Consider the following 26,729-nt stretch of genomic DNA (forward strand, 5'->3'; position numbering starts at 1 on the left):
CCAGAACACATCTTAAGGCCAATATTCAATAATAGTCATAGCGCCACCTGCTGGCAACAGGAAGTGAAATGTTTAGCACTGTTATGGACTCCTAGGAACATATTAAAATTCGTCAGCAAGTGTTACACAGGCTGTCAATATGCTAGAAACATACTAAAAAATGCTAGCAACACGTAAGAATACTGGCCTGAAGACATCTACATGTCAATGTTCTGTAATAATTATAGTGCCACCTGTTGGCAACAAGATATGCCATGCTTTACACTAACTCAAACATACCATGTTCAATCTGCACCAGACTTCACATGTTTAATAAAAGTGCTGGCCTGAAGACACCTACATGCCAACATCCAGTTATAATCATAGCGCCACCAGCTGGCAGCAGGAAGTTTGGCACATATGAATGACTTTGACATATTCCTCCTATATTTACCACTTATCGCATATTGCCCACTGTTTGCTGTTTTCCTAAAGCCACCGGGTGGCGGTGAGCCCGGGTGCGAGGGCCCGTTCATCGCTGCTTGCAGCTTTAATTTTATTTACATTTTATCATTTTGCAGACGCTTTTATCCACAGCGACTTAGTCTAACGACTTGGTCTAAGTGAAGTCTAACGCAGTACATGTAGCAAGGGTTTTTGACCTATATTACATACCTACACGATGACCTACATTACATTACAATGTAAAAACTTTAATGTCTAAATTCATCCGCGATGTTTTCGTCTATACCGACAACTTCAAAGCTTTATTTATTTTTATTTTTTTTGTGTAGCCTGCATTTCATATGTTATCGCCAGGATGCACATCAGCGCAGTATCCATTATTATAAGGATACAACAAGCACTGTAACATGATTGATATGCAGACGTTGCACTGTAAATAGCTAGTTATTAAGATATACATCACTCTATCGGAGTCAGCCTAAATGTCTTTTTGATTGTATCCGTCATGTTTATTTAAATTTAATTGGGGATATTAGATTAATGCCGATCCATTTTGTTTATTTAGATTTTATATCATTCTTATATAGCTATTACAAACATTTTCAATAATAAACTAAATAAAAAAACAACCATTAAATTTATATTAAGTCTTTACCTCACTAATAACGCCTCAGTCAGGTCAAAGAAATGTTTCATTAGTTGCTTTTCATACTATCATCTGATACAACACTCAAAAAAAGTCTCGAGTGAGAGAGAGAGAGAACGGATGGTTTATGTCTTTAGCCATTTATTTCCAGGGATTTCACTTGCATATAACACACAAAAAAAGAAATGGTCATCTTTGTGTTAATATGCATTGTCTCCGACCGTGTGTGTATTTATTTGCTGGACATGGGATTAACTGTAAAAACCCGGTATAACACGGGATAACCTGGTTTCAGTGACCTGGTGCTGTGTTTGCGTGTGGACGAACGGCCAAACCATGTAGAAAAAAGCTGCGGTTTTAAAAATAACCGCGTTCGTGTGGACAGGGCCTTAGAGAACATCTGACAGGAGATCAGAGACCATTCCTTCATACAGAATCTCTCCAGACCCTTCAGATTTCCAGCTGCATGTTGATGCTTCTCCTCTTCAGTTCACCACTCTCATTTTCTATAGGGTTCAGCTCAAGGAACTGGGTTGCCCAGGGCAGAAGCTTGGTTTTGTTCTCAGTGACCCATTTTTGTTTTGATTTTGATGTTTGTTTGTGGATCATTGTCCTGTTGGAAGATCCAACCATGGCCCATTATAAGATTTCTAGCATGGACAGTCAGTTTTTAATTTTTTATCCATTGGTATTTTAAAGAATCTATTATGCCATCTATCTGAACAAGATATCCATGCTCTCCGGCAGAAAAATAGGCCCACAACATTAAAGATCCAGCAGTATATTTCATTGTACACATGGGGTACTTTTTTATCCCTGTGTGCACCAAACAATCTTGAGTGTTTGCTGCTAAAAAGCAATTTTTTTTAGTTTCATTTGACCATTGAACCCAGTCCCATTTAAAGTACCAGGCGTGTCTAGCAAATACATATGCTGGAGTTTTTTTTTTTTTTTTGGATGAGAGGGTTTTTTTTTTTAGTTCGTTCTTTAAACCCCCCCAAACAACATTTTTTTTTTTTTTTTTTTGGATGAGAGGGTTTTTTTTTTTAGTTCGTTCTTTAAACCCCCCCAAACAACATTTTTTTTTTTTTTTTTTTGGATGAGAGCGTTTTCTTTTCTAGTTCGTTCTTGAAACCCTCCCAAACAACATTGTTTTTTTTTTTGTTGTTTTTTTTAGGCTTTCTGACCCCAAGAGTCTCAACTATTTTCTGCAGTTCTCCAGCTGTGATCCTTAGAGTCTTTGGCCACTCAAACTCTCCTCCTCACTGTGCATTAGGATGATATAGACACACGTCCTCTTACTGTATTAGAGAAAAATATTTATTTCATAATGTAGTTTTCCCCCCCTTTCCCTTTTTTTTTTTTTTTACTTTAATTAAAGGTTAGATTTTTTATTTTATTTTTTAATGTAAGATCAAGTGGATAAACAATGCACATTTATTTGCACAGCCTTCTTTGATCATATTTACGAAGGGTATGAATACTTTTGAGCACAACTGTATGTGTATATACAGTAAATACAGTGGGGAAAATATTTATTTGATCCCCTGCTGATTTTGTAAGTTTGCCCACTTACAAAGAAATGAAGGGTCTGTAATTTTTTATAGTAGGTTTATTTTAACATAGAGACAGGACACCAACCAAAAAAATCCAGAAAAAAACACTTTATATAAAGGTTAGAAATTGATTTGCATTTCAGTGAGTGAAATAAGTATTTGATCCCCAAGCAAAACATGACTTAGTACTTGGTGCAGAAACCCTTGTTGGCAAGCACAGAGGTAAGACGTTTTTTGTAGTTGGTCACCAGGTTTGCACACATCTCAGGAGGGATTTTGATCCACTCCAATTTACAGATCCTCTCTAAATTCTTAAGGTTTCTTAGCTGTCGTTTGGCAACTCGAAGTTTCAGCTCCCTCCACAGATTTTCTATAGGATTGAGGTCTAGAGACTGGGTAGGCCACTCCATGACTTTAATGTGCTTCTTCTTGAGCCACTCCTTTGTTGCCTTGGCGGTATGTTTCGGGTCATTGTCATGCTGGAAGACCCATCCATGACCCATCTTCAGTGTTCTTGCTGAGGGAAGGAGGTTCTCGTCCAAGATTTGACAGAACATTTTAAACGGGCCTGTACATGAGCAGGGGGACCTTGCGGGCACTGCAGGATTTCAGTCCGTAGTGTGTTACCAATGTTTTGCTTGGTTACTGTGGTCCCAACTGCCTTAAGATCATTAACAAGCTCCTCCCGTGTAGTTCGGGGCTGATCCCTCACCTTTCTCATGATCATCCTTAACCCATGAGGCAAGATCTTGCACGTAGCTCCAGACCAAGGCCAATTGATGGTTGTTTTGTATTTTTTCCATTTCCGAATAATCGCATAAACAGTTGTCTCCTCCTCACCACGCGTCTTGCTGATGGTCTTGTAGCCCATTCCAGCCTTGTGCAGATCTACAATCTTGTCTCTGACATCCTTTGACAGCTCTTTGGTCTTGCCCATGATGGTGGGAGAGGTTGGAATGGAAGATACAGATTGTGTGGACAGGGGTCTTATACACCTAACGAGCTGACTTTAGGAGTAACTTCTTAAAGTGGCAGGACTAATCTGTGTTCCACATGGGCACATAACCAATCTGTGGGAGCCAGAATTCTTGCTGGTTGGTAGGGGATCAAATACTTACTTCACTCACTGAAATGCAAATCAATTTCTAAGCTTTATATAATGTGTTTTTTTCTTGATTTTTTGGTTGATATTCTGTCTCTATCCGTTAAAATAAACCTACCATAAAAATGACAGACCCTTAATTTCTTTGTAAGTGGGCAAACTTAAAAAAATCAGTAGGGGATCAAATTAATATTTTCCCCACTGTGTGTTGTCAAACGATTAATCGCGATTAATCTCATCCAAAATAAAAGTTTTGTGTTTACTTATTTTATGTGTGCGTACTGTGTATACTTATTATGTATATAGAAATACACACACATGCATGCATATATTTAGAAAATATTAACATGTATTTACATGCATATACAGTGGGTACGGAAAGTATTCAGACCCCCTTTAAAATTTTCACTCTGTTATATTGCAGCCATTTGCTAAAATCATTTAAGTAAAATTTTTTTCCTCATTAATGTAAAGAGGGAAAACAAAGGCCAAATTCCCTTAATCATCCATCACAATGAGAAAAACCAAAGAATATATTTCTGATGTGCAGCAAAAGATAATTGAGCTTCACAAATTAGAAAGTGACTTTAAGAAAAGAGCTAGAGCAGTGAAAATTCCCATTTCCACCATCAGGGCAATAATTAAGAATTTCCAATCAACAGAAAATGTTACAAATCTGCCTGGAAGAAGACGTGTGTCTATATCGTCCTAATGCACGGTGAGGAGGAGAGTTTGAGTGGCAAAAGGACCACAGCTGGAGAGTTGCAGAAAATAGTTGAGTCTCAAGGTCAGAAAACCTTAAAAAAAAAAAATCTAACAGCACCTACACCACATGTTGTTTGGGAGGGTTTCAAGAAAACAAAATGCTCTCATCTAAAAACAATCCCCAGCATATTCTGTTGTCAGACACGACTGGAACTTCAAATAAGACTGGCTTCTATGATCAGATGTAACTAAAAAAAATTAGCTTTTTAGCAACAAACACTCAAGATGGGTTTGGTGCACACAGGGATAAAAAGTACCCCATGTACAGTGAAATATGCTGCTGTATTTTTAATGTTGTGGGCCTTTTACTCTTTTAGTTTTACATTTCGTCAATGGCTTGTTTACATTTATACTTTATGGTACACTACTGAATGGCAAAATTGCAAGTTTAATAAAATGTTCCTTAAAATTGTAGATTTTTTGTGTGGGAAATTAATCGTTTAGATTAATCGATAAAATAAATTCAATGCACACAGACTAAAGTAGTTTAAGTCTTTGGTTCTTTTAATTGTGATGATTTTGGCTCACATTTAACAAAAACCCACCAAATTCACTATCAACAAATTAGAATACTTCATAAGACCAATAAAAAAAACATTTTTAGTGAATTGTTGGCCTTCTGGAAAGTATGTTAATTTACTGTACATGTACTCAATACTTGGTAGGGGCTCCTTTTGCTTTAATTACTGCCTCAATTCGGCGTGGCATGGAGGTGATCAGTTTGTGGCACTGCTGAGGTGGTATGGAAGCCCAGGTTTCTTTGACAGTGGCCTTCAGCTCATCTGCAATTTTTGGTCTCTTGTTTCTCATTTTCCTCTTGACAATACCCCATAGATTCTCTACGGGGTTCAGGTCTGGTGAGTTTGCTGGCCAGTCAAGCACACCAACACCATGGTCATTTAACCAACTTTTGGAATTCATTCATTCATTCATTCATTCATTCGACTCAAAACGCAGATTCATTCAGAATCTAAACACCGCTGTGTTGCTAGGTGACGCACAGTAGTTCTGCTGTGGCTTTATAGGAGATATTTTCATTGGCAAAACTGAGCAAAAACAGATAATGTTGTGTTTAAAATATAACACAATATCAACTTCTTACTGGGTCATTCCGTGACAAATCAACTAAATTAAAAAAAATTCCCTGGCTCAAATTTTTTATTTTGCTAATATTTTTCTGAAGGAAGACAGACATGTATCGTGAGGAAAGCCAAAATATTAAATGTCATGGATGAATATTTATGGAGTAATCCACTATTTTGTAGAGGGGGTCAAAATGGCAATTTTCACCTGAGATTCAGAGCCAAATTACAGGGGGGTAAAAATTACTTCAGAATAGGGGCTGCACGATAAATCGCATGTGATTGTTATGCGCATCTCGTCAGTAAAGCCAGTTCTGTGATTAGTAGTAAATCTCCATCACATGCTTTCAGATGGAGTGGCATTTAATACACAGAGCCGTAGATCACTGACAAGCAACACAATATCGAGTTCATAATCGCAGATGAAGCGCATTTGATTATGAATGTGATAATGCGGTATTGTTTTGAATATTGACTAGATGCACATGACAATCGCATGCGATTTATCGTGCAGCCCTACTTCAGAAAGATGGCAGCATCATAATGTTATTTTTACACAGAGATTGGTAGGTCTGTTAGTAAAATCTGTTGACTTTAGAAATCTTTGTTGCATCATGTGCCAATGGTGACCATTCAAAAATGGGGAAATGGCACTTTTCAAGTTTTTTTTTCTCCAAAGTTTGCATGCCTGTAACTCAAGAAGTATTAAAGATATCTTAATGCCCTTTTAGATATTTGGTCTTAACAAACGTTTCTTTTGTTATCTTAATTTTTAAGGCCCTGTATGGTTCAGTTCCTGAGATATTGGAGTTTCAATATGTAAATTCAATATATAAACAGTTTCAGTGGTCAAAAATCAAATGCGGGTCAATTTGCAAAAATATGATAGGCCTACTTCTTTTCTTTTAAAGACGAATATCTGAAGAACAAATAATGTTGAAACTAGAGAAGAATTTTGTTTACTTCAGTTAAAACAACTGCATTTAACATACCTGTCTCAGTGCCATAAATATTAATATGTTTGCGTGCCTATAACTCAAGAAGTGTTAAAGATATTGCAATATGATTTTAGATTCTAGTTCTTAATAAACATTTCACCACCATTGGCACATAATGTAATGGTAAAACATTTAATCGCCATTGACACATAATGCAACAAAGATTGCTAAAGTCAACAGATTTTACTAACAGACCTACCAATCTCTGTGTAAAAATAACATTATGATGCTGCCGTCTTTCTGAAGTCATTTTTAGCCCCCTGTAATTTGGCTTTGAATCTCAGGTGAAAATTGCCATTTTGACCCCCCTCTACAAAATAGTGGATTACTGAGTAAATATTCATCCATGACATTTAATATTTTGGCTTTCATCACTATACATGTCTATCTTTCTTCAGATAAAATATTAGCAAAATCAAAAATTTGAGCCAGGGACCTCTGGTTAAGTTGACACGGAATGACCCTCCTTACTGAACTGTTGTTTAAAATCACATTTGCACTTGTGTGATATCGCTTATCATGTGATATAAATATGAGACAAAAACTCATATGGGGCATTTTTTTAAATTTAGCAGACGCTTTTATCCCAAGCAACTTACAAATGAGGACAATGGAAGCAATCAAAGTCAACAAAAGAGCAATGATATGCAAGTGCTATAACAAGTCTCATTTAGCTTAATGCAGTACATGTCGCAAGTTTTTTTTAAATTATATAATAAATAAAAAGAAAACGGATAGAATAGAAAAAGAATAAAGCAAGCTAGTTTTAGAGGCCTTTTTTGCTTTTGTTAATTGTATAATAAATAAAAAGAAAACATAGATAGAATACAAAAAGATTAGAGAAGCTAGTAAAAAAAACAAGCAGTTAGTAAATGAATAGAGTGCAAGTCTAAAAGGGACACATTTTTTTTAAAGAATAGAATTAGAATAGAGAGTGCTAGAGTTAGAGGGTCAAATAAAGATGGAAGAGATGTTTTTAGCTGATTCTTTAAGATGGCTAAGGACTCGGATTGAGTTGGGCAGGTCATTCCACCAGGAGGGAACATTTAATTTAAATGTCTGTGAAAATGATTTTGTGCCTCTTTGGGATGGCACAATAAAGCGATGTTCACTTGCAAAACGCAAGCTTCTAGAGGGCACATAAGTCTGAAGTAATACATTTAGGTAAAGGTTTAGGTAAAGGGATGCAGAGCCAGTGGTGGTTTTGTAGGCAAACATTAATGCCTTGAATTTTATGTGAGCAGCTGTTGGTAGCCAGTGCAAATTGATAAAAAAAGTGTGACGTGCATTCTTTTCGGCTCATTAAAAATGTATCTTGCTGCCACATTCTGGATTAATTGTAAAGGTTGCATAGATCTGGCTGGAAGACCTGCCAAGAGAGCATTGCAATAGTCCAGCCTGGACAGAGCAAGGGCTTGAACATGTTCTTTCAGAACATGTGACGCATGTTCCGAAAGAAAGGGCCTGATCTACTTCGGGACCGGACAGCTTTAGCAATGTGGTCTGAGAAAGTCAGCTGATCATCAATCATAACTCCAAGGTTTCTGGCTGTTTTTGAAGGAGTTATGGTTGATGTGCCTAATTGGATGGTGAAATTGTGATGAAATTATGGGTTTGATGGAACCACAAGCAGTTCTGTCTTGGCAAGGTTGATTTGAAGGTGATGGTCCTTCATCCAGCTAGAAATTACTGTTAGACAAGCTGAGATGTGAGCAGCTATCGTTGGATCATCAGGATGGAATGATGAGAGGAGTTGAGTGTCATCAGCATAGCAGTGATATGAAAAGCCATGTTTCTGAATGACAGAACCTAGTGATGCCATGTAGACAGAGAAGAGAAGTGGTCCAAGAACTGAGCCCTGAGGCACCCCAGTAGTTAGATGTTGCGACTTGGACACCTCACCTCTCCAAGATACCTTGAAGGACCTATCTGAGAGGTAAGACTCAAACCACTGGAGTGAGGTTGCTGAGATGCCCTATGCTAATAGGGTTGACAGGAGGATCTGGTGGTTAACCGTGTCAAAAGCAGCGGACAGATCCAGCAAGATAAGTATTGAAGATTTGGAATCCGCTCTTGCCAGTCTTAGGGCTTCAACAACTGAGAGCAAGGCAGTCTCGGTTGAATGTCCACTTCTGAAGCCAGACTGGTTGCTGTTCAAAATTCAAGATATTTTGCACCAATATTTTGAATTTATGGCATAAAATTGCATTTATGGCATTTATGGAGTTGTTGGCCTTCATCATATTTGTCAGGAGTCAACAGTATGAATGTAATATGACGTACAGGTCTGGGGGTGGGGCCAGTGTGTTAACTGCATAACATTTTTTTAATCGTCTTATTTTTCATAACTAATTAAGTTAACGCATTAAACTGATATAAATATATATAAATAAGCATCTCTGAAGAGAAAGTCTAATAATGAGGACTTCTCCAACTTCTATTACACATGTTTTCACCTAAAAAAAAAATTGAGATTTATATAACCTTGTTGTAGAACATTGTTGTGTATAATGCCTTATTATAAGCTGGTTCAGAAATCGTGACAAAACATGATTATTAAAAATAACTCCTTTTTCAAGAATCCTCATTTAAATGAACAGATATTCGAATATTCGTTTTTTATGAGCCCAAATATTCGAATACAGTATTTTGGAAAAAATGCCCATCCCTAATGAACAACTATCACTAAACAAAAAACAAAACAAACAAAAAAACAGCTATGTATCATTCTGGTAACAACACAGTATTACAGTTTTTCTGAATTCTAAAACGCATTTCTTGAAACCAACACTCATTTTCTCAAAACCTTAAAGGGGTCATCGGATGCCCATTTTCCACAAGTTGATATGATTCTTTAGGGTCTTAATGACAAGTCTATAACATACTTTGGTAAAAATTTCTCAATGGTAGTGTAAAAAAACACCCTTTTTACCTTGTTAAAATCAGCTCTTTTCACAGCAACCCGTTTTGTTGCATTTCCCTTTAAATGCTAATGAGCTCTGCTGACCCGCCCCTCTCTTCCGTGGGGTGAAGAGCCGTCCTGTTTACTTTAGCCCCATTTAGCCATGAAACTTGCTAACTAGAACATTATTAGGAAAGGCGATTTGCAAAGATTCATAAAAAACCCTTATACTCACTTCATCTGTAGGTGAAGCGTGATCACAAATGATTCGCGCGAACATAGGTAGATCGGAGGGCAGATTCCCTTCAAAAACTAAAGTAACGTTAATCCTCTGCGTCTTCAGTGGCTCAGATGTCGGGAGTAAATGACGACTGCTATGCTCATTATTACATCCAACAACAAAACACCTCAATCGCTTAAGAGCCATTCTTGTCTACGTCCCTGCTCCGGTGTCAAAACAATGGTGGTCGGACTGTTCACAGCTCACTCAGGGCGGGTCTAAGGTAAGACGGCAGTGTCAATCAGCTATCGTGGGAGCGGCCTCGGTCTGTGTGATGTCACACAGCCAAGAAGCTGAGAATGGAGATATTATTTATACAGATTAAAAAAATACCACTGGGGGGATTTTTATCATTATAGGGTGGTTGTGTGTACACACTGCCAACACACATTTATGTTCAAATAACATGTAAAAGTGAGTTTTGCATCCAATGACCCCTTTAAACACAAATCCAAATGTTTAAACTAAATTCACAGAACCCGTGACTTTTCTGGCAAAAACCATTTCACCTGTAGTCAAAATCAAACAAACACACATAGACGGATCCGCTCTGATAGGCGCAGCTTTCAAACACTCTTTGTCAATGCTCGGTGAAGAGCGTGAAGCGATGATCATTGAAGCCAATCACAGTCATATCTGTTGAGCGCAACACTATGGCTGTGTTTACACTTGGCATTAACATGCGACTTTTATCCGGATGTTGTCCACATACACATCGAAAAGACAAGTGTAAACGCGCTTCTGATCGGAATGTTATCCGATGCTGTCCCAGTAGCACGAGTGCAAATATGATTTTATACAACAGTTCAGTAAATAAGAAGTTAATATTGTGTTATATTTAAAACACAATATTGTCTGTTTTTGCTCAGTTTTGCCAACCAAAATATTACTTATAAATCCATAGCAGAATTGTTGTGTGTCTCCGAGTAACACAATAGTGTTTAGCTTCTGAATAAATCCACATTTTGAACGAATCGGGTGAATCAATTATTCAAAGGCCCATTCATAAAGTCCGCCGTTTATTGAATTCCTGAATGAATCAGCCGTTTGAACGAATCAATGAATGACTCAAAAAGACATTAACCGCCACCTGCTGGCAGTTTTAGTTTCTTATTTAGAGTATTATTTTATTTTAAAAAGGGGGGGGGGGGCTTTAAAGGGATAGTTAACCCAAAAAATTTAATTATGTTATCATTTACTCAAACCTGAATTACTTACTTTCTTTTGTGGAACATAAAAGAAGGTATAAGAAAACAAGCAGCAAATGAATAGAGTGCAAGTCTAAAAGGGACACATTTTTTTTAAAGAATAGAATTAGAATAGAGAGTGCTAGAGTTAGAGGGTCAAATAAAGATGGAAGAGATGTTTTTAGCTGATTCTTTAAGATGGCTAAGGACTCGGATTGAGTTGGGCAGGTCATTCCACCAGGAGGGAACATTTAATTTAAATGTCTGTGAAAATGATTTTGTGCCTCTTTGGGATGGCACAATAAAGCGATGTTCACTTGCAAAACGCAAGCTTCTAGAGGGCACATAAGTCTGAAGTAATACATTTAGGTAAAGGTTTAGGTAAAGGGATGCAGAGCCAGTGGTGGTTTTGTAGGCAAACATTAATGCCTTGAATTTTATGTGAGCAGCTGTTGGTAGCCAGTGCAAATTGATAAAAAAAGTGTGACGTGCATTCTTTTCGGCTCATTAAAAATGTATCTTGCTGCCACATTCTGGATTAATTGTAAAGGTTGCATAGATCTGGCTGGAAGACCTGCCAAGAGAGCATTGCAATAGTCCAGCCTGGACAGAGCAAGGGCTTGAACATGTTCTTTCAGAACATGTGACGCATGTTCCGAAAGAAAGGGCCTGATCTACTTCGGGACCGGACAGCTTTAGCAATGTGGTCTGAGAAAGTCAGCTGATCATCAATCATAACTCCAAGGTTTCTGGCTGTTTTTGAAGGAGTTATGGTTGATGTGCCTAATTGGATGGTGAAATTGTGATGAAATTATGGGTTTGATGGAACCACAAGCAGTTCTGTCTTGGCAAGGTTGATTTGAAGGTGATGGTCCTTCATCCAGCTAGAAATTACTGTTAGACAAGCTGAGATGTGAGCAGCTATCGTTGGATCATCAGGATGGAATGATGAGAGGAGTTGAGTGTCATCAGCATAGCAGTGATATGAAAAGCCATGTTTCTGAATGACAGAACCTAGTGATGCCATGTAGACAGAGAAGAGAAGTGGTCCAAGAACTGAGCCCTGAGGCACCCCAGTAGTTAGATGTTGCGACTTGGACACCTCACCTCTCCAAGATACCTTGAAGGACCTATCTGAGAGGTAAGACTCAAACCACTGGAGTGAGGTTGCTGAGATGCCCTATGCTAATAGGGTTGACAGGAGGATCTGGTGGTTAACCGTGTCAAAAGCAGCGGACAGATCCAGCAAGATAAGTATTGAAGATTTGGAATCCGCTCTTGCCAGTCTTAGGGCTTCAACAACTGAGAGCAAGGCAGTCTCGGTTGAATGTCCACTTCTGAAGCCAGACTGGTTGCTGTTCAAAATTCAAGATATTTTGCACCAATATTTTGAATTTATGGCATAAAATTGCATTTATGGCATTTATGGAGTTGTTGGCCTTCATCATATTTGTCAGGAGTCAACAGTATGAATGTAATATGACGTACAGGTCTGGGGGTGGGGCCAGTGTGTTAACTGCATAACATTTTTTTAATCGTCTTATTTTTCATAACTAATTAAGTTAACGCATTAAACTGATATAAATATATATAAATAAGCATCTCTGAAGAGAAAGTCTAATAATGAGGACTTCTCCAACTTCTATTACACATGTTTTCACCTAAAAAAAAAATTGAGATTTATATAACCTTGTTGTAGAACATTGTTGTGTATAATGCCTTATTATAAGCTGGTTCAGAAATCGTGACAAAACATGATTATTAAAAATAACTCCTTTTTCAAGAATCCTCATTTAAATGAACAGATATTCGAATATTCGTTTTTTATGAGCCCAAATATTCGAATACAGTATTTTGGAAAAAATGCCCATCCCTAATGAACAACTATCACTAAACAAAAAACAAAACAAACAAAAAAACAGCTATGTATCATTCTGGTAACAACACAGTATTACAGTTTTTCTGAATTCTAAAACGCATTTCTTGAAACCAACACTCATTTTCTCAAAACCTTAAAGGGGTCATCGGATGCCCATTTTCCACAAGTTGATATGATTCTTTAGGGTCTTAATGACAAGTCTATAACATACTTTGGTAAAAATTTCTCAATGGTAGTGTAAAAAAACACCCTTTTTACCTTGTTAAAATCAGCTCTTTTCACAGCAACCCGTTTTGTTGCATTTCCCTTTAAATGCTAATGAGCTCTGCTGACCCGCCCCTCTCTTCCGTGGGGTGAAGAGCCGTCCTGTTTACTTTAGCCCCATTTAGCCATGAAACTTGCTAACTAGAACATTATTAGGAAAGGCGATTTGCAAAGATTCATAAAAAACCCTTATACTCACTTCATCTGTAGGTGAAGCGTGATCACAAATGATTCGCGCGAACATAGGTAGATCGGAGGGCAGATTCCCTTCAAAAACTAAAGTAACGTTAATCCTCTGCGTCTTCAGTGGCTCAGATGTCGGGAGTAAATGACGACTGCTATGCTCATTATTACATCCAACAACAAAACACCTCAATCGCTTAAGAGCCATTCTTGTCTACGTCCCTGCTCCGGTGTCAAAACAATGGTGGTCGGACTGTTCACAGCTCACTCAGGGCGGGTCTAAGGTAAGACGGCAGTGTCAATCAGCTATCGTGGGAGCGGCCTCGGTCTGTGTGATGTCACACAGCCAAGAAGCTGAGAATGGAGATATTATTTATACAGATTAAAAAAATACCACTGGGGGGATTTTTATCATTATAGGGTGGTTGTGTGTACACACTGCCAACACACATTTATGTTCAAATAACATGTAAAAGTGAGTTTTGCATCCAATGACCCCTTTAAACACAAATCCAAATGTTTAAACTAAATTCACAGAACCCGTGACTTTTCTGGCAAAAACCATTTCACCTGTAGTCAAAATCAAACAAACACACATAGACGGATCCGCTCTGATAGGCGCAGCTTTCAAACACTCTTTGTCAATGCTCGGTGAAGAGCGTGAAGCGATGATCATTGAAGCCAATCACAGTCATATCTGTTGAGCGCAACACTATGGCTGTGTTTACACTTGGCATTAACATGCGACTTTTATCCGGATGTTGTCCACATACACATCGAAAAGACAAGTGTAAACGCGCTTCTGATCGGAATGTTATCCGATGCTGTCCCAGTAGCACGAGTGCAAATATGATTTTATACAACAGTTCAGTAAATAAGAAGTTAATATTGTGTTATATTTAAAACACAATATTGTCTGTTTTTGCTCAGTTTTGCCAACCAAAATATTACTTATAAATCCATAGCAGAATTGTTGTGTGTCTCCGAGTAACACAATAGTGTTTAGCTTCTGAATAAATCCACATTTTGAACGAATCGGGTGAATCAATTATTCAAAGGCCCATTCATAAAGTCCGCCGTTTATTGAATTCCTGAATGAATCAGCCGTTTGAACGAATCAATGAATGACTCAAAAAGACATTAACCGCCACCTGCTGGCAGTTTTAGTTTCTTATTTAGAGTATTATTTTATTTTAAAAAGGGGGGGGGGGGCTTTAAAGGGATAGTTAACCCAAAAAATTTAATTATGTTATCATTTACTCAAACCTGAATTACTTACTTTCTTTTGTGGAACATAAAAGAAGGTATTTTGAAGACTGTCATCAGCATAGCAGTGATATGAAAAGCCATGTTTCTGAATGACAGAACCTAGTGATGCCATGTAGACAGAGAAGAGAAGTGGTCCAAGAACTGAGCCCTGAGGCACCCCAGTAGTTAGATGTTGCGACTTGGACACCTCACCTCTCCAAGATACCTTGAAGGACCTATCTGAGAGGTAAGACTCAAACCACTGGAGTGAGGTTGCTGAGATGCCCTATGCTAATAGGGTTGACAGGAGGATCTGGTGGTTAACCGTGTCAAAAGCAGCGGACAGATCCAGCAAGATAAGTATTGAAGATTTGGAATCCGCTCTTGCCAGTCTTAGGGCTTCAACAACTGAGAGCAAGGCAGTCTCGGTTGAATGTCCACTTCTGAAGCCAGACTGGTTGCTGTTCAAAATTCAAGATATTTTGCACCAATATTTTGAATTTATGGCATAAAATTGCATTTATGGCATTTATGGAGTTGTTGGCCTTCATCATATTTGTCAGGAGTCAACAGTATGAATGTAATATGACGTACAGGTCTGGGGGTGGGGCCAGTGTGTTAACTGCATAACATTTTTTTAATCGTCTTATTTTTCATAACTAATTAAGTTAACGCATTAAACTGATATAAATATATATAAATAAGCATCTCTGAAGAGAAAGTCTAATAATGAGGACTTCTCCAACTTCTATTACACATGTTTTCACCTAAAAAAAAAATTGAGATTTATATAACCTTGTTGTAGAACATTGTTGTGTATAATGCCTTATTATAAGCTGGTTCAGAAATCGTGACAAAACATGATTATTAAAAATAACTCCTTTTTCAAGAATCCTCATTTAAATGAACAGATATTCGAATATTCGTTTTTTATGAGCCCAAATATTCGAATACAGTATTTTGGAAAAAATGCCCATCCCTAATGAACAACTATCACTAAACAAAAAACAAAACAAACAAAAAAACAGCTATGTATCATTCTGGTAACAACACAGTATTACAGTTTTTCTGAATTCTAAAACGCATTTCTTGAAACCAACACTCATTTTCTCAAAACCTTAAAGGGGTCATCGGATGCCCATTTTCCACAAGTTGATATGATTCTTTAGGGTCTTAATGACAAGTCTATAACATACTTTGGTAAAAATTTCTCAATGGTAGTGTAAAAAAACACCCTTTTGACCTTGTTAAAATCAGCTCTTTTCACAGCAACCCGTTTTGTTGCATTTCCCTTTAAATGCTAATGAGCTCTGCTGACCCGCCCCTCTCTTCCGTGGGGTGAAGAGCCGTCCTGTTTACTTTAGCCCCATTTAGCCATGAAACTTGCTAACTAGAACATTATTAGGAAAGGCGATTTGCAAAGATTCATAAAAAACCCTTATACTCACTTCATCTGTAGGTGAAGCGTGATCACAAATGATTCGCGCGAACATAGGTAGATCGGAGGGCAGATTCCCTTCAAAAACTAAAGTAACGTTAATCCTCTGCGTCTTCAGTGGCTCAGATGTCGGGAGTAAATGACGACTGCTATGCTCATTATTACATCCAACAACAAAACACCTCAATCGCTTAAGAGCCATTCTTGTCTACGTCCCTGCTCCGGTGTCAAAACAATGGTGGTCGGACTGTTCACAGCTCACTCAGGGCGGGTCTAAGGTAAGACGGCAGTGTCAATCAGCTATCGTGGGAGCGGCCTCGGTCTGTGTGATGTCACACAGCCAAGAAGCTGAGAATGGAGATATTATTTATACAGATTAAAAAAATACCACTGGGGGGATTTTTATCATTATAGGGTGGTTGTGTGTACACACTGCCAACACACATTTATGTTCAAATAACATGTAAAAGTGAGTTTTGCATCCAATGACCCCTTTAAACACAAATCCAAATGTTTAAACTAAATTCACAGAACCCGTGACTTTTCTGGCAAAAACCATTTCACCTGTAGTCAAAATCAAACAAACACACATAGACGGATCCGCTCTGATAGGCGCAGCTTTCAAACACTCTTTGTCAATGCTCGGTGAAGAGCGTGAAGCGATGATCATTGAAGCCAATCACAGTCATATCTGTTGAGCGCAACACTATGGCTGTGTTTACACTTGGCATTAACATGCGACTTTTATCCGGATGTTGTCCACATACACATCGAAAAGACAAGTGTAAACGCGCTTCTGATCGGAATGTTATCCGATGCTGTCCCAGTAGCACGAGTGCAAATATGATTTTATACAACAGTTCAGTAAATAAGAAGTTAATATTGTGTTATATTTAAAACACAATATTGTCTGTTTTTGCTCAGTTTTGCCAACCAAAATATTACTTATAAATCCATAGCAGAATTGTTGTGTGTCTCCGAGTAACACAATAGTGTTTAGCTTCTGAATAAATCCACATTTTGAACGAATCGGGTGAATCAATTATTCAAAGGCCCATTCATAAAGTCCGCCGTTTATTGAATTCCTGAATGAATCAGCCGTTTGAACGAATCAATGAATGACTCAAAAAGACATTAACCGCCACCTGCTGGCAGTTTTAGTTTCTTATTTAGAGTATTATTTTATTTTAAAAAGGGGGGGGGGGGCTTTAAAGGGATAGTTAACCCAAAAAATTTAATTATGTTATCATTTACTCAAACCTGAATTACTTACTTTCTTTTGTGGAACATAAAAGAAGGTATTTTGAAGACTGTTGGTAACAAAGCTGTTTTGGTTACCAATGACTTCCATTGCATGAACGAAATTTTTTTTCACATGAGACATCATGTAATTAATTAGATTAAAAATTATAATCGACTAACATATTAGGGCTGCTCGATTATGGCAAAAATCATAATCACAATTATTTTGGTCAATATTGTAATCACGATTATTTAACACGATTATGAGTGGGCCATATGACCAAAACTTTATATGAGTGATTTATTTAAAGATATTAATACATATCAAATATATATATTTCCTGTAAATAAGGTTGCTATGACATCTACATTGTAGAGACCAGCTAAATTTCACAATTCTCAATACCACAGCATAGTACTGGGGTAACTATCAGTAACAAACAAACAAATAAAAGTCCTCAAAATTATTGAAAATAATTAAACTGTCAGTAATAAAAAAAGCAAAGGACAAAACAATAGAATAAAAAGATACAAATGAAACAAACTGTGCTTTAAGGTTTTTATTATGCAAGTCTCAAGCAGTTAACAGCCTATTACAGAAATGAATAATCAAATGTAAAATAAAACAGCATAGTCTTCACTGTAAGAATTAAGCTTACAAAAGTCCTTCACTCAAGAGCAGTGAGTGATTTTGTCTTTGTCTTGTTTGATTAATATTAAGCACACAGTCGCAGCAGGAATATAGCCTGCTGTCACTTTAAGAGCCACACGGATCCAATTTACCGTTACGTACACGTGTATTGTCATTTTCAACTCTAAAACTAAGTGTTTGAACAAATTTTTTGCATGTATTTGACCATTTAGGCGCTACATGTCCATGATGTTGTGTTCAGTCTCTGCGCATCACAGAAATCCTCCTGAGGAGCAGCACAAGTTCTTTTTCATGCTTTTAAAAACATGAATAAATCCAATATACTTTAATAAATCAAGTATGTCCCATTTTGCAAAAGTCACGTTACATGATTTTACTGATTAGCATGTGAAATTGGGCTTTTATGGAGGAACGAAAGAGCACCGCTGGAAAGGAGCGGAATGTGGTGCAATAATCATTTTATCTCGATTATTGTATTTTCATAATCATTAGAGGCCAAAATCTAAATCAAAACTGTTTTTCAATTAATTACACACATACAGTTAGGGATGTAACGATTCACTCAACTCACGATTCGATTTACAATTTTGATTTCACAATTCGATTTGATTCACAATTTTTACAAAATGAGATTTAAGACAAATTATAAATTAAATGTGTCCTTGTATTTTGTCCACGCAATAATAAGTTTCTTTGTGAAATTTAAATATAACACTATAATAATATACTAATATAGCACTTGTAAATTATTGCTCTTTTGTTGGTTTTGATTGCTTCTATTGTCCTCATTTGTTAGTCACTTTGGGTAAAAGCGTTTGCTAAATAACTAAATTTAAATATAATGTAAATGTAAATAACAAAACTAAATTGAAATTTTAAAACAAGCCCCAAATCAAATAAATAAGTAACACAAATAAAATAAATCTCTTCATATAAACAAACCAAGGCTTTGTGTGTGCTCGTTCCATTTAAAATTAGAGGCAACCGCTATATTTTAATCATGATCCAAACAAAGATGTTGCATACATGCAACATGAGCAGTTTTTAATCTAAATTACATTGCATAATTTCGAAATTTGAAGCAAAAACAATGGTTTGACTTCAGTTCTGTGAAACTATGCATAAAAAATATCTGCATGAAACAGAAACAGCAGAGCTGAATGAGATGCAGATTCACTCTGCCAGCAGGTGGCACTTAAAGTGTTTCCTTGGTTTCCGCTGTAAACAAAGCAGCGCTGCACTTATGAACTTTAATATGCATTATACAGAGGCAAGAGGAAAATAAAAAATACCATCGAAAGACAGTAAGTTCCCCTCAGACATACATTCATATAAACTCCTACCACTAATTGAATCGCGATTTGTTTAGCATCTCAACCGTTTTGAATCGTCACATATTTAAATCGATTTTCAACCGGCTCGCGGTTAATCGTTACATCCCTACATACAGTATATTGAGGGCAGTCGCAGTCTAGGAATTCTACACAAGATTCTCTTCCACTTTTCTATTGCTGTTCTTTTGAACTTTCCAACTGATTATGGTGGCCACAGAGAATCTGCTTAAATTAGGTTGAACTTTGTGCTGCCTCTATCATTCCATGCACAAGAACATGGTCTATCACACTAGCTCTGATTTCATCTGAAATGACTGTTCTTGGTCTTGCTTTTCCTCATCCTCCTCTTCCTCCACCTCGTATACGCACTCTTCCTCTACCTCTCAGATTGATGGATGCAGCTGTGCCATATGTGCAATTTGTACTAGCTTAGGCTATATTTTGTATATTCATATATTTAGAAACAAGTGTAAACAATTTTGAATTATTGTGTGTAAATGATGACAGCTGTGTTGCAGTTGAGCTTAACGTTTGCTTTCTTGTGCTTATGGTCTTGCATCACAAGTTCATCACAGTGCAAATTGTGTCTTAGTGAGTGAAAATGTGTTTAGTGTTTTGCAAAAAGAGTGCATGAGATATGCAAACAGTGTCTAAACTGCCTGAACTTGTATAATGTTTTGCGGAAAGAGTGATTTATTTGACAAATTGGTTTAGGCTATTGAGAACTTGGTTCAGAGAATGGGGTTTAGTGTCTTAGCAAATGTGAAAAACTAAGAATCATGCGTATATGTAAACTTTTGAACAGGATTTTTATAAATTCAACTTATTTTCTCTTGTGGGAGTAAACGTATTTTATGTGAAATATCTTATTCAGGTCAGTACAAAACAAAAAATAACCTGCATTATGTATGGTCCCTCTTATTTTGGTAAAATAACATTTTGCAGATTCTGCAAGTTGTATGTAAACTTTTGACCTCAACTATAGTTAAAAGAGCAAAACGTCATGAATTAAGTGTTTGATCGGAAAGTGATTGTAACACTTATGTTCAGCTGACTGTTCACATGACAGCTCAAAACTACAGTCTGAAATGTAAGCTTTGATGATTGCAGATTTTACCTGCAGTTGTAGCTGTCATTTAGAGCTACTCTACCATTCATTTACAAGACCCTTTTAACTGTTATCTGCCAACATTTTATTTTTATTTTTTTATAGGAACGACGAGGACACATTCAAGATCCTCATTGCTACTGACATTCACCTCGGTTATCTAGAGAAGGATGCCATAAGAGGAAACGACACGTTCGTAACCTTTGATGAGATCATGAAACAAGCCGTGCAAAATGAGGTGGGAATGAAATAATGTGGACATATTTTTTGTGACTTTGTGGTGATTTTGTAGTAAACAATTAATTTATGTGAAATGATTACATAAATTTACAAAAATTTTGGAGAATACCCAAGAATGTATTGGACGTAATGAGAAGTCCTGTCCTTCCCGGGCTTTGTACCAAAGGTCTTTTCCTTGCCCTCTAAGAGGTGTCTGGCTGTTGTCCTGGCATCTTTATCTGATGGCGTTGGACAGTTTGCTTATGTTAGTCCACCAAGATCCAATCAAAATGTAACAGACCTTTGTCCACTATTGTGGTCAGAGAGGGGCCCCGCCATAATCTGGGCCCTGGAATGTGCTGTCCACTACACATGGGAACTGCACTCTAACTCCATGTAGCCTTTATTCCCCAAATCATCCCCGCCACGGCTGCAGCTTCTCAGTGACAACATAGTGATGCCGCTCGCATCATTCACAGTCTGGTTATTAGCAGAGAACACAGAGCAGTACTTGAATTTCGGCGCGGGATTGCAGCTATTAATAACAATTTTACTCATTCCTGCAGGTTCTGCGCTTATAACACGATGACAGATGACGGATCGTATAATTTGCATGTGCTTTTGAGTCTCAAGAACTCACTCGTGCGCTCTCATTTTCTGTGCGCCCACAGATCACGATAAGGAAAGTGACAACTTTTAATAGTTATTAAGGGAGTTTGCAAATGTGATATTGATTTAATACAACAGTTCAATAAACAAGTACTGCCTGATTTTGCTCTATTTCTTCAACAAAAATAGTTCCAAATATAGTAACAGTTCAGCCGCTGCGCATCTCTAAAAGCAAACACAGCGGTGTGTAATTTATTAAATGAAAGTTCATTAAGACAGTCACTTACTTAATTCCTGAATGAATCAGCCATTCGAACGAATCAATTGAATGAATGATTCAGTGATAAAAGTAGTGACTTGCCGCCACCTGCTGGCGGATTTAGTTTCATTTTTAGCATATCATTTCAGTTATTTAAATCATTAATATTTCTGTATTCAAAATGTTATATTTAAAACATTAATCTCCTCATGAGTGTATGAATTTAATTGCACTCATGCCACCTCTGAGCCTCATTAAACGTCTGAAAATGTACCTACAAGCCACTTTTTTGTTCTTCTGTGCCACCTCTGTAGTACAAATTTTTTTACTAATACTAATTTCATATGATTGGTAACTTATTTGTCTTATTCTTCTTCTTATTATATTGTTTTAAATAGAAATTTTAAAAAGCTTGTAAACATACATTTTTTAATTTGTCATAAATGAAAATGATGCCATTACAAAGGTAAAAAGAAAATATCCCTGTAAGTGACTTTAAGGAGTCAAATGTCACCTCATATTAGGAAGGATAATTTTTGATCAGATAATTTTTATTTTATCAGATTTGAATTTTTTTTTTAATTAGGAGGACAAGAGCTCCTAAAAATAAAAGTAAGCATAGAGCCATGTGTAACAGTATATTAGATCTGTGCATGAGGTCTTAAAGAGACAGCAGCCTAAATAAACTCCTGCTGCCTTTCATTATACAGTGAAAACTAACCAGTGTTATTTTTGCAGTTGAATAGATTATAGTTAGACCTAACTGAAAAAAATAAAGTACTGTTAATTTAATTTGTATCTTGTTATTGTTTTTGTTTGTGCTATTGATTGTCATTAATTTATTTGTTCGTATGTGTGTTCATTCAAATAACGGTTTTTCTATGAATTAACTAGAACACAGTCCATTTCTACTCTGCTTTTCCTTGGGACAAGCAGGGATTTTCCCTGCTTTACATACTTTTGGCCAATAAACCCAGTGATATCAGCGTTGGTTGCCATGCAACAAAGAGGCCTGTTCGACTTCCTGGGGTGTTACGCATTCCGGGGGGAAGGGTTCATGGGTCCTCATATGGCTTGTTAACTGAGGTTACAGAGTATTTGTCATATAAAAAGAGAATATATAGTGTGTTGGATTGGTCCAGACGCTACATTATTTACTATTTACTTGTCTTTTTTAGTTAAAATAAATTCAGTTCTGAGTGCACCTGATTCTTGGGTGGGGAGGGGAGGAGGTGTGGTCCATGGGAAATAGTTCTGCTACCACAGCTGGAAAAAAATCCTTGAAAACACTGCATACATTTAATAAAATTAGAAAAATGCCATTAGAAAGGTAAAAAGAAAATGTCACCTCATATTAGGAAGGCAAATTTTTTATCAGAATGTTTTATTATTAATCAGAAGGTGCTCCTAAAATTTTTTAATTAGGAGGACAAGTGCTCCTAATTACAAGAAAAAAATTGCTCTTAAACTGGGTGTGTGAATGGCTGTGGAATGGGGTTTGGCTGAGGAAAAAGTTTGTCAAAAGAATTTTTTTTTTGCTTTAACCCCTGTGACCGATGAATGTTTTCATGAATAATCACTAAGCATCACATTTTGACACATTTTTGTGTGTATTTGACCGTTTAGGTGCGCACCTTGAGCTAAAAGTTTACTTTACATGTCCGTGTTCTGTTCTGTCTCTGAGCGCATCACAGAAATCCTCCAGAAGCGCAAGTTCTTTTGATGTGCTTTTAAAAACATGAATAAATCTAATACACTTCAATAAATCAAGCACATCCCATTTCGCAAAAGTTACGTTACATGATTTTACTGATTTGCACGTGAAATTGGGCTTTTATGGAGGAACAAAGGCGCACCGCTGGAAAGGGGGTGGAATGGGGTGCAATAATAGTTTTATCTCGATTATTGTATTTTCATAATCGTTGGAGGCCTAAATCAAAATCGAAACTGTGTTTCGATTAATTGCACAGCTCTAGTTTGAGGCTTGTAGAAGTTTTACAGTCCTTAAATTTGGTTGAGTGAACAATTGTAGTACAGGTAGAAGAGAGTAGTACAGAGTAGTTTGGAGTGTAGTGTAATATGAGTGGTTCTAAACAAACAGAAATAACAATACTCAATTAGTAATGAACAGGAATAACAAATATGAACACACTGTTACTTTTACATAAAATATAATCATACATAATAGCGATATAGCATAGTAGCAAATTAGTAATTGATTCAGACATAGACTAGATTAACACTTGTGAAAATGGCATTACGTTCTCTGACACGTGAGCTCAGAAGAATCGATAAATATGGCCTTAATACCACAATCTCACTTATACAGTAAATAATAATATACACATACTCAAAGTGACTAACAGTTTACAATATTACACCAATATTGCTATTTAACTGTCTCTCATATGCATTCACTAGCACCATATATGGATGATGCAATACACAATACTTTATTACATGATTATAATTAGTAAGTAACGATAACATAAACGTATGCATTCAAAATGCAGCAATTTAAAGATAATGAATAACAAACACAATCACTCACTTGTATATGAATGCATTCGGTAACAACAACAACATCATAATGCTGACAAAGACTATCCGGGCTCTGAACTGTGTCCTGTTAAAGGGATTGTTAAAATGCTGATTCATCACCATAATACCTCTTACAGTCCCAAGTGGGCACTAATGTCTCTATATACATAGCCAGCTTTTTCAACAATATACATTAGTGCTGTCCAAATTAGCACGTTAAAGCAGGCGATTAATTTTTCCAGTTTAATGGCCTTAAAAGTATTTAAAGGGTTTTTGATGGAATCTGAGAGCTGTCTGACCCTGCATAGACAGCAACACAACTGAAATGTTCCCAAGTCCAGAAACGTAGCAAGGAGATCTGTAAAATAATCCATGTGACATCAGTGGTTCATCCACAATTATACTATACTGGGTCAGACAGCTCTCAGATTCCATCAAAAATATCTTAATTTGTGTTCCAAAGATGAACGAAGGTCTTACGGGTTTGAAACGACATGAGGGTGAGTAATTATGACAGAATTTTCGTTTTTGGGTAAACTAACCCTTTAACACAGTTAACGCAGAGGTGTTTTTTTCTTGACAAGAAAAGCTTTTATTTAGATGTGGTCTTTAAGACCACATCAAACAGGAGACTTTTCAGACATGCACTTCACTTTGCCTCAGTGGCAGGTGCTAGTCAAACGGGCGCGGAAACGGTACAGGTGATGAGGAGCTTCAGTAGAACATCAGTGAACTGCGTGCGGTCTGATGAGATATTGTCAGGCCGTATGTCAGTAAAAACCAATTTACCTGTCCTTTCAGCCAGATTTTCTCACAAATTTAGTTTTTTTACAAAATGAGACTTAAGACAAATTATAAATGGAAAGGTGTCCTTTTATTGGACAAAATGCTGCACATTTTTTTTAAATTGAAATATGTCTAATAAGAAAATTAATTTTAACTTTTAAAATAAACCCTAAATCTGTCAGGATTCTGGACTGTCTGTTTTGTTTTGCCCCTGTTTCTGTTCTAGTGTTGCCTTATTTGGTCTTGTTCCTGTCCTCGTTTAGTTTAATTAGTCATCCCATACACCGGTGTCTTCCCAATTATCCTGTGTATTTAGCCCCAGTCTGTGCAGTCTGTGTTTGTCGGTTCTTAACGTCTTTGTGCTACGTGTGACTCCTGGCTACCCTGTGTTTCCTCCTGTGGATTATTAAAGACTGTTCTGTGTGAATTCCCTCGTTTCCTCATTCCTCGCTCCTCACAGTAGGCAACCGTGACAAAATCAAATAAATAATACAAATAAAAGAAATCTCTTAATATAAACAAACTAAGGCTTTGCCTTTGCGCTTTCCATTTAAAATGATAGGCAACGACTATTTTAATCACAATCCAAACAAAGACATGCAGCATGAGCAGTTTTTAAACTAAATTAGATTGTATAATTTTGAAATTTGAAGCAAAAATAGAGTGGTCTGATTTTAGCTCAGTGTTGGGCAAGTTACTTCCAAAATGTAATGCATTATATATTACTAGTTACTGTCTTTTGAAAGTAATTAGTTACATTGCAATATTACTGTCTCTGAATTGTAATGTATTACACTACTTTTAGTTACTTTTGAGTTACTTTCACCAAAATATTCAAAGTATGACTAGGCTTTCTAAAATGTCAAAATGTAGTTTATTGCTGCTCATTATACATCCGGTGGAGGGTGATGTGGTAGGTCTACTATAACATCAATTTATAAAAATCATATTCAGATACTGGTAGGTCTATATTAATGTTACATTGTAGTTTAAACACAGATAAGCACAAACCGCATTATTACATTCAGAAATAAAGCGGAATGTTATAATGTACAAACAATAAACACAATAGCTAGCCGATAGGCTATTTTGAACGGTGTCCAGAACAAAACAAGAATGAAAAATATAAGTTGCTAATCAAGCCAAAACAAATTAATTTAAAGCAAAATGAAATCATATGGTGTTGTTCTCACGCAGCTCTCATTAGGCACGAATCCAATTAATTGTTTCCATATTCACGATGTATTGAATGCTAAACTATTATTTATTATGTATACTAGGCTTTGTACTTAACGCGCTTTCCGCAAAATAAATAAAAATAAATCATCCCCTTCACATGAGCAAATATGCGTTTAGCCCGAGCTCAGGCTGAACGGCACGGATTGTACTACAGACTATTTAAATTAACCAGTGTAGCTATATGTTTGAATATATTTTATTCTGATAATAAACAGCTGCAACATTTGCAATGCTGTATGTGTGTGCGTGATGCGCTGGTGCGATCAAACAGCGGAAACATAAAATACTCCGTACTTTTTGGTCATAGATCATTCAAAGCAATGTGTTTACTTTTATTTTAGGATGCACTTTTTGTCATCTCAGTTTCCTTTTTGTGTGAACTTGTTTGTAAAGCGCCACGCCACACAAAACTGAACCAAACTCAGCTGCATATGTCACACTCCTTTTTCTTTCATTTTGTTATTCTGTTAATTACTTGAGTCAAATATAGTTCGCAAATTCATTCCTTTTGTATGTAGACTATGATTTAATAAAAACATATTTTGTTATGATTATGCAGAGTCTGGACCAATCAGACACACCATTTTTCATTTGATTTAACAAATCAATTATTCATTAGATTAACAAATAATCACAGACCCCTCACCCAATAAACATGCTGGGTGCCAGGATGTCTGCGAACGACCACAGGCCACTGGTCACCATGGCAACCCCGACACCTTTTGCTAGACCAGATACACTTTACGACCTAATGGCATGTTGAGAG

General features: G+C 36.8%; 1 protein-coding gene across 3 annotated transcripts in view; it reads left to right on the plus strand.

The window, feature by feature from the left end:
• The window catches only part of mre11a (MRE11 homolog A, double strand break repair nuclease), a 134,596-nt gene that overhangs the window by 2,631 nt on the left and 105,236 nt on the right, over positions 1-26,729 (plus strand). For all 3 annotated transcript variants that reach the window (XM_016283182.1, XM_016283185.1, XM_016283184.1), the window contains one exon: positions 20,416-20,548. In XM_016283182.1, the coding sequence (XP_016138668.1) occupies positions 20,416-20,548 (133 nt within the window). The remainder of the gene's footprint in view (positions 1-20,415; positions 20,549-26,729) is intronic.

Source organism: Sinocyclocheilus grahami, unplaced genomic scaffold (assembly GCF_001515645.1).
Source record: "Sinocyclocheilus grahami isolate Dianchi unplaced genomic scaffold, SAMN03320097.WGS_v1.1 scaffold171.1, whole genome shotgun sequence".
Classification (NCBI taxonomy): domain Eukaryota; kingdom Metazoa; phylum Chordata; class Actinopteri; order Cypriniformes; family Cyprinidae; genus Sinocyclocheilus; species Sinocyclocheilus grahami.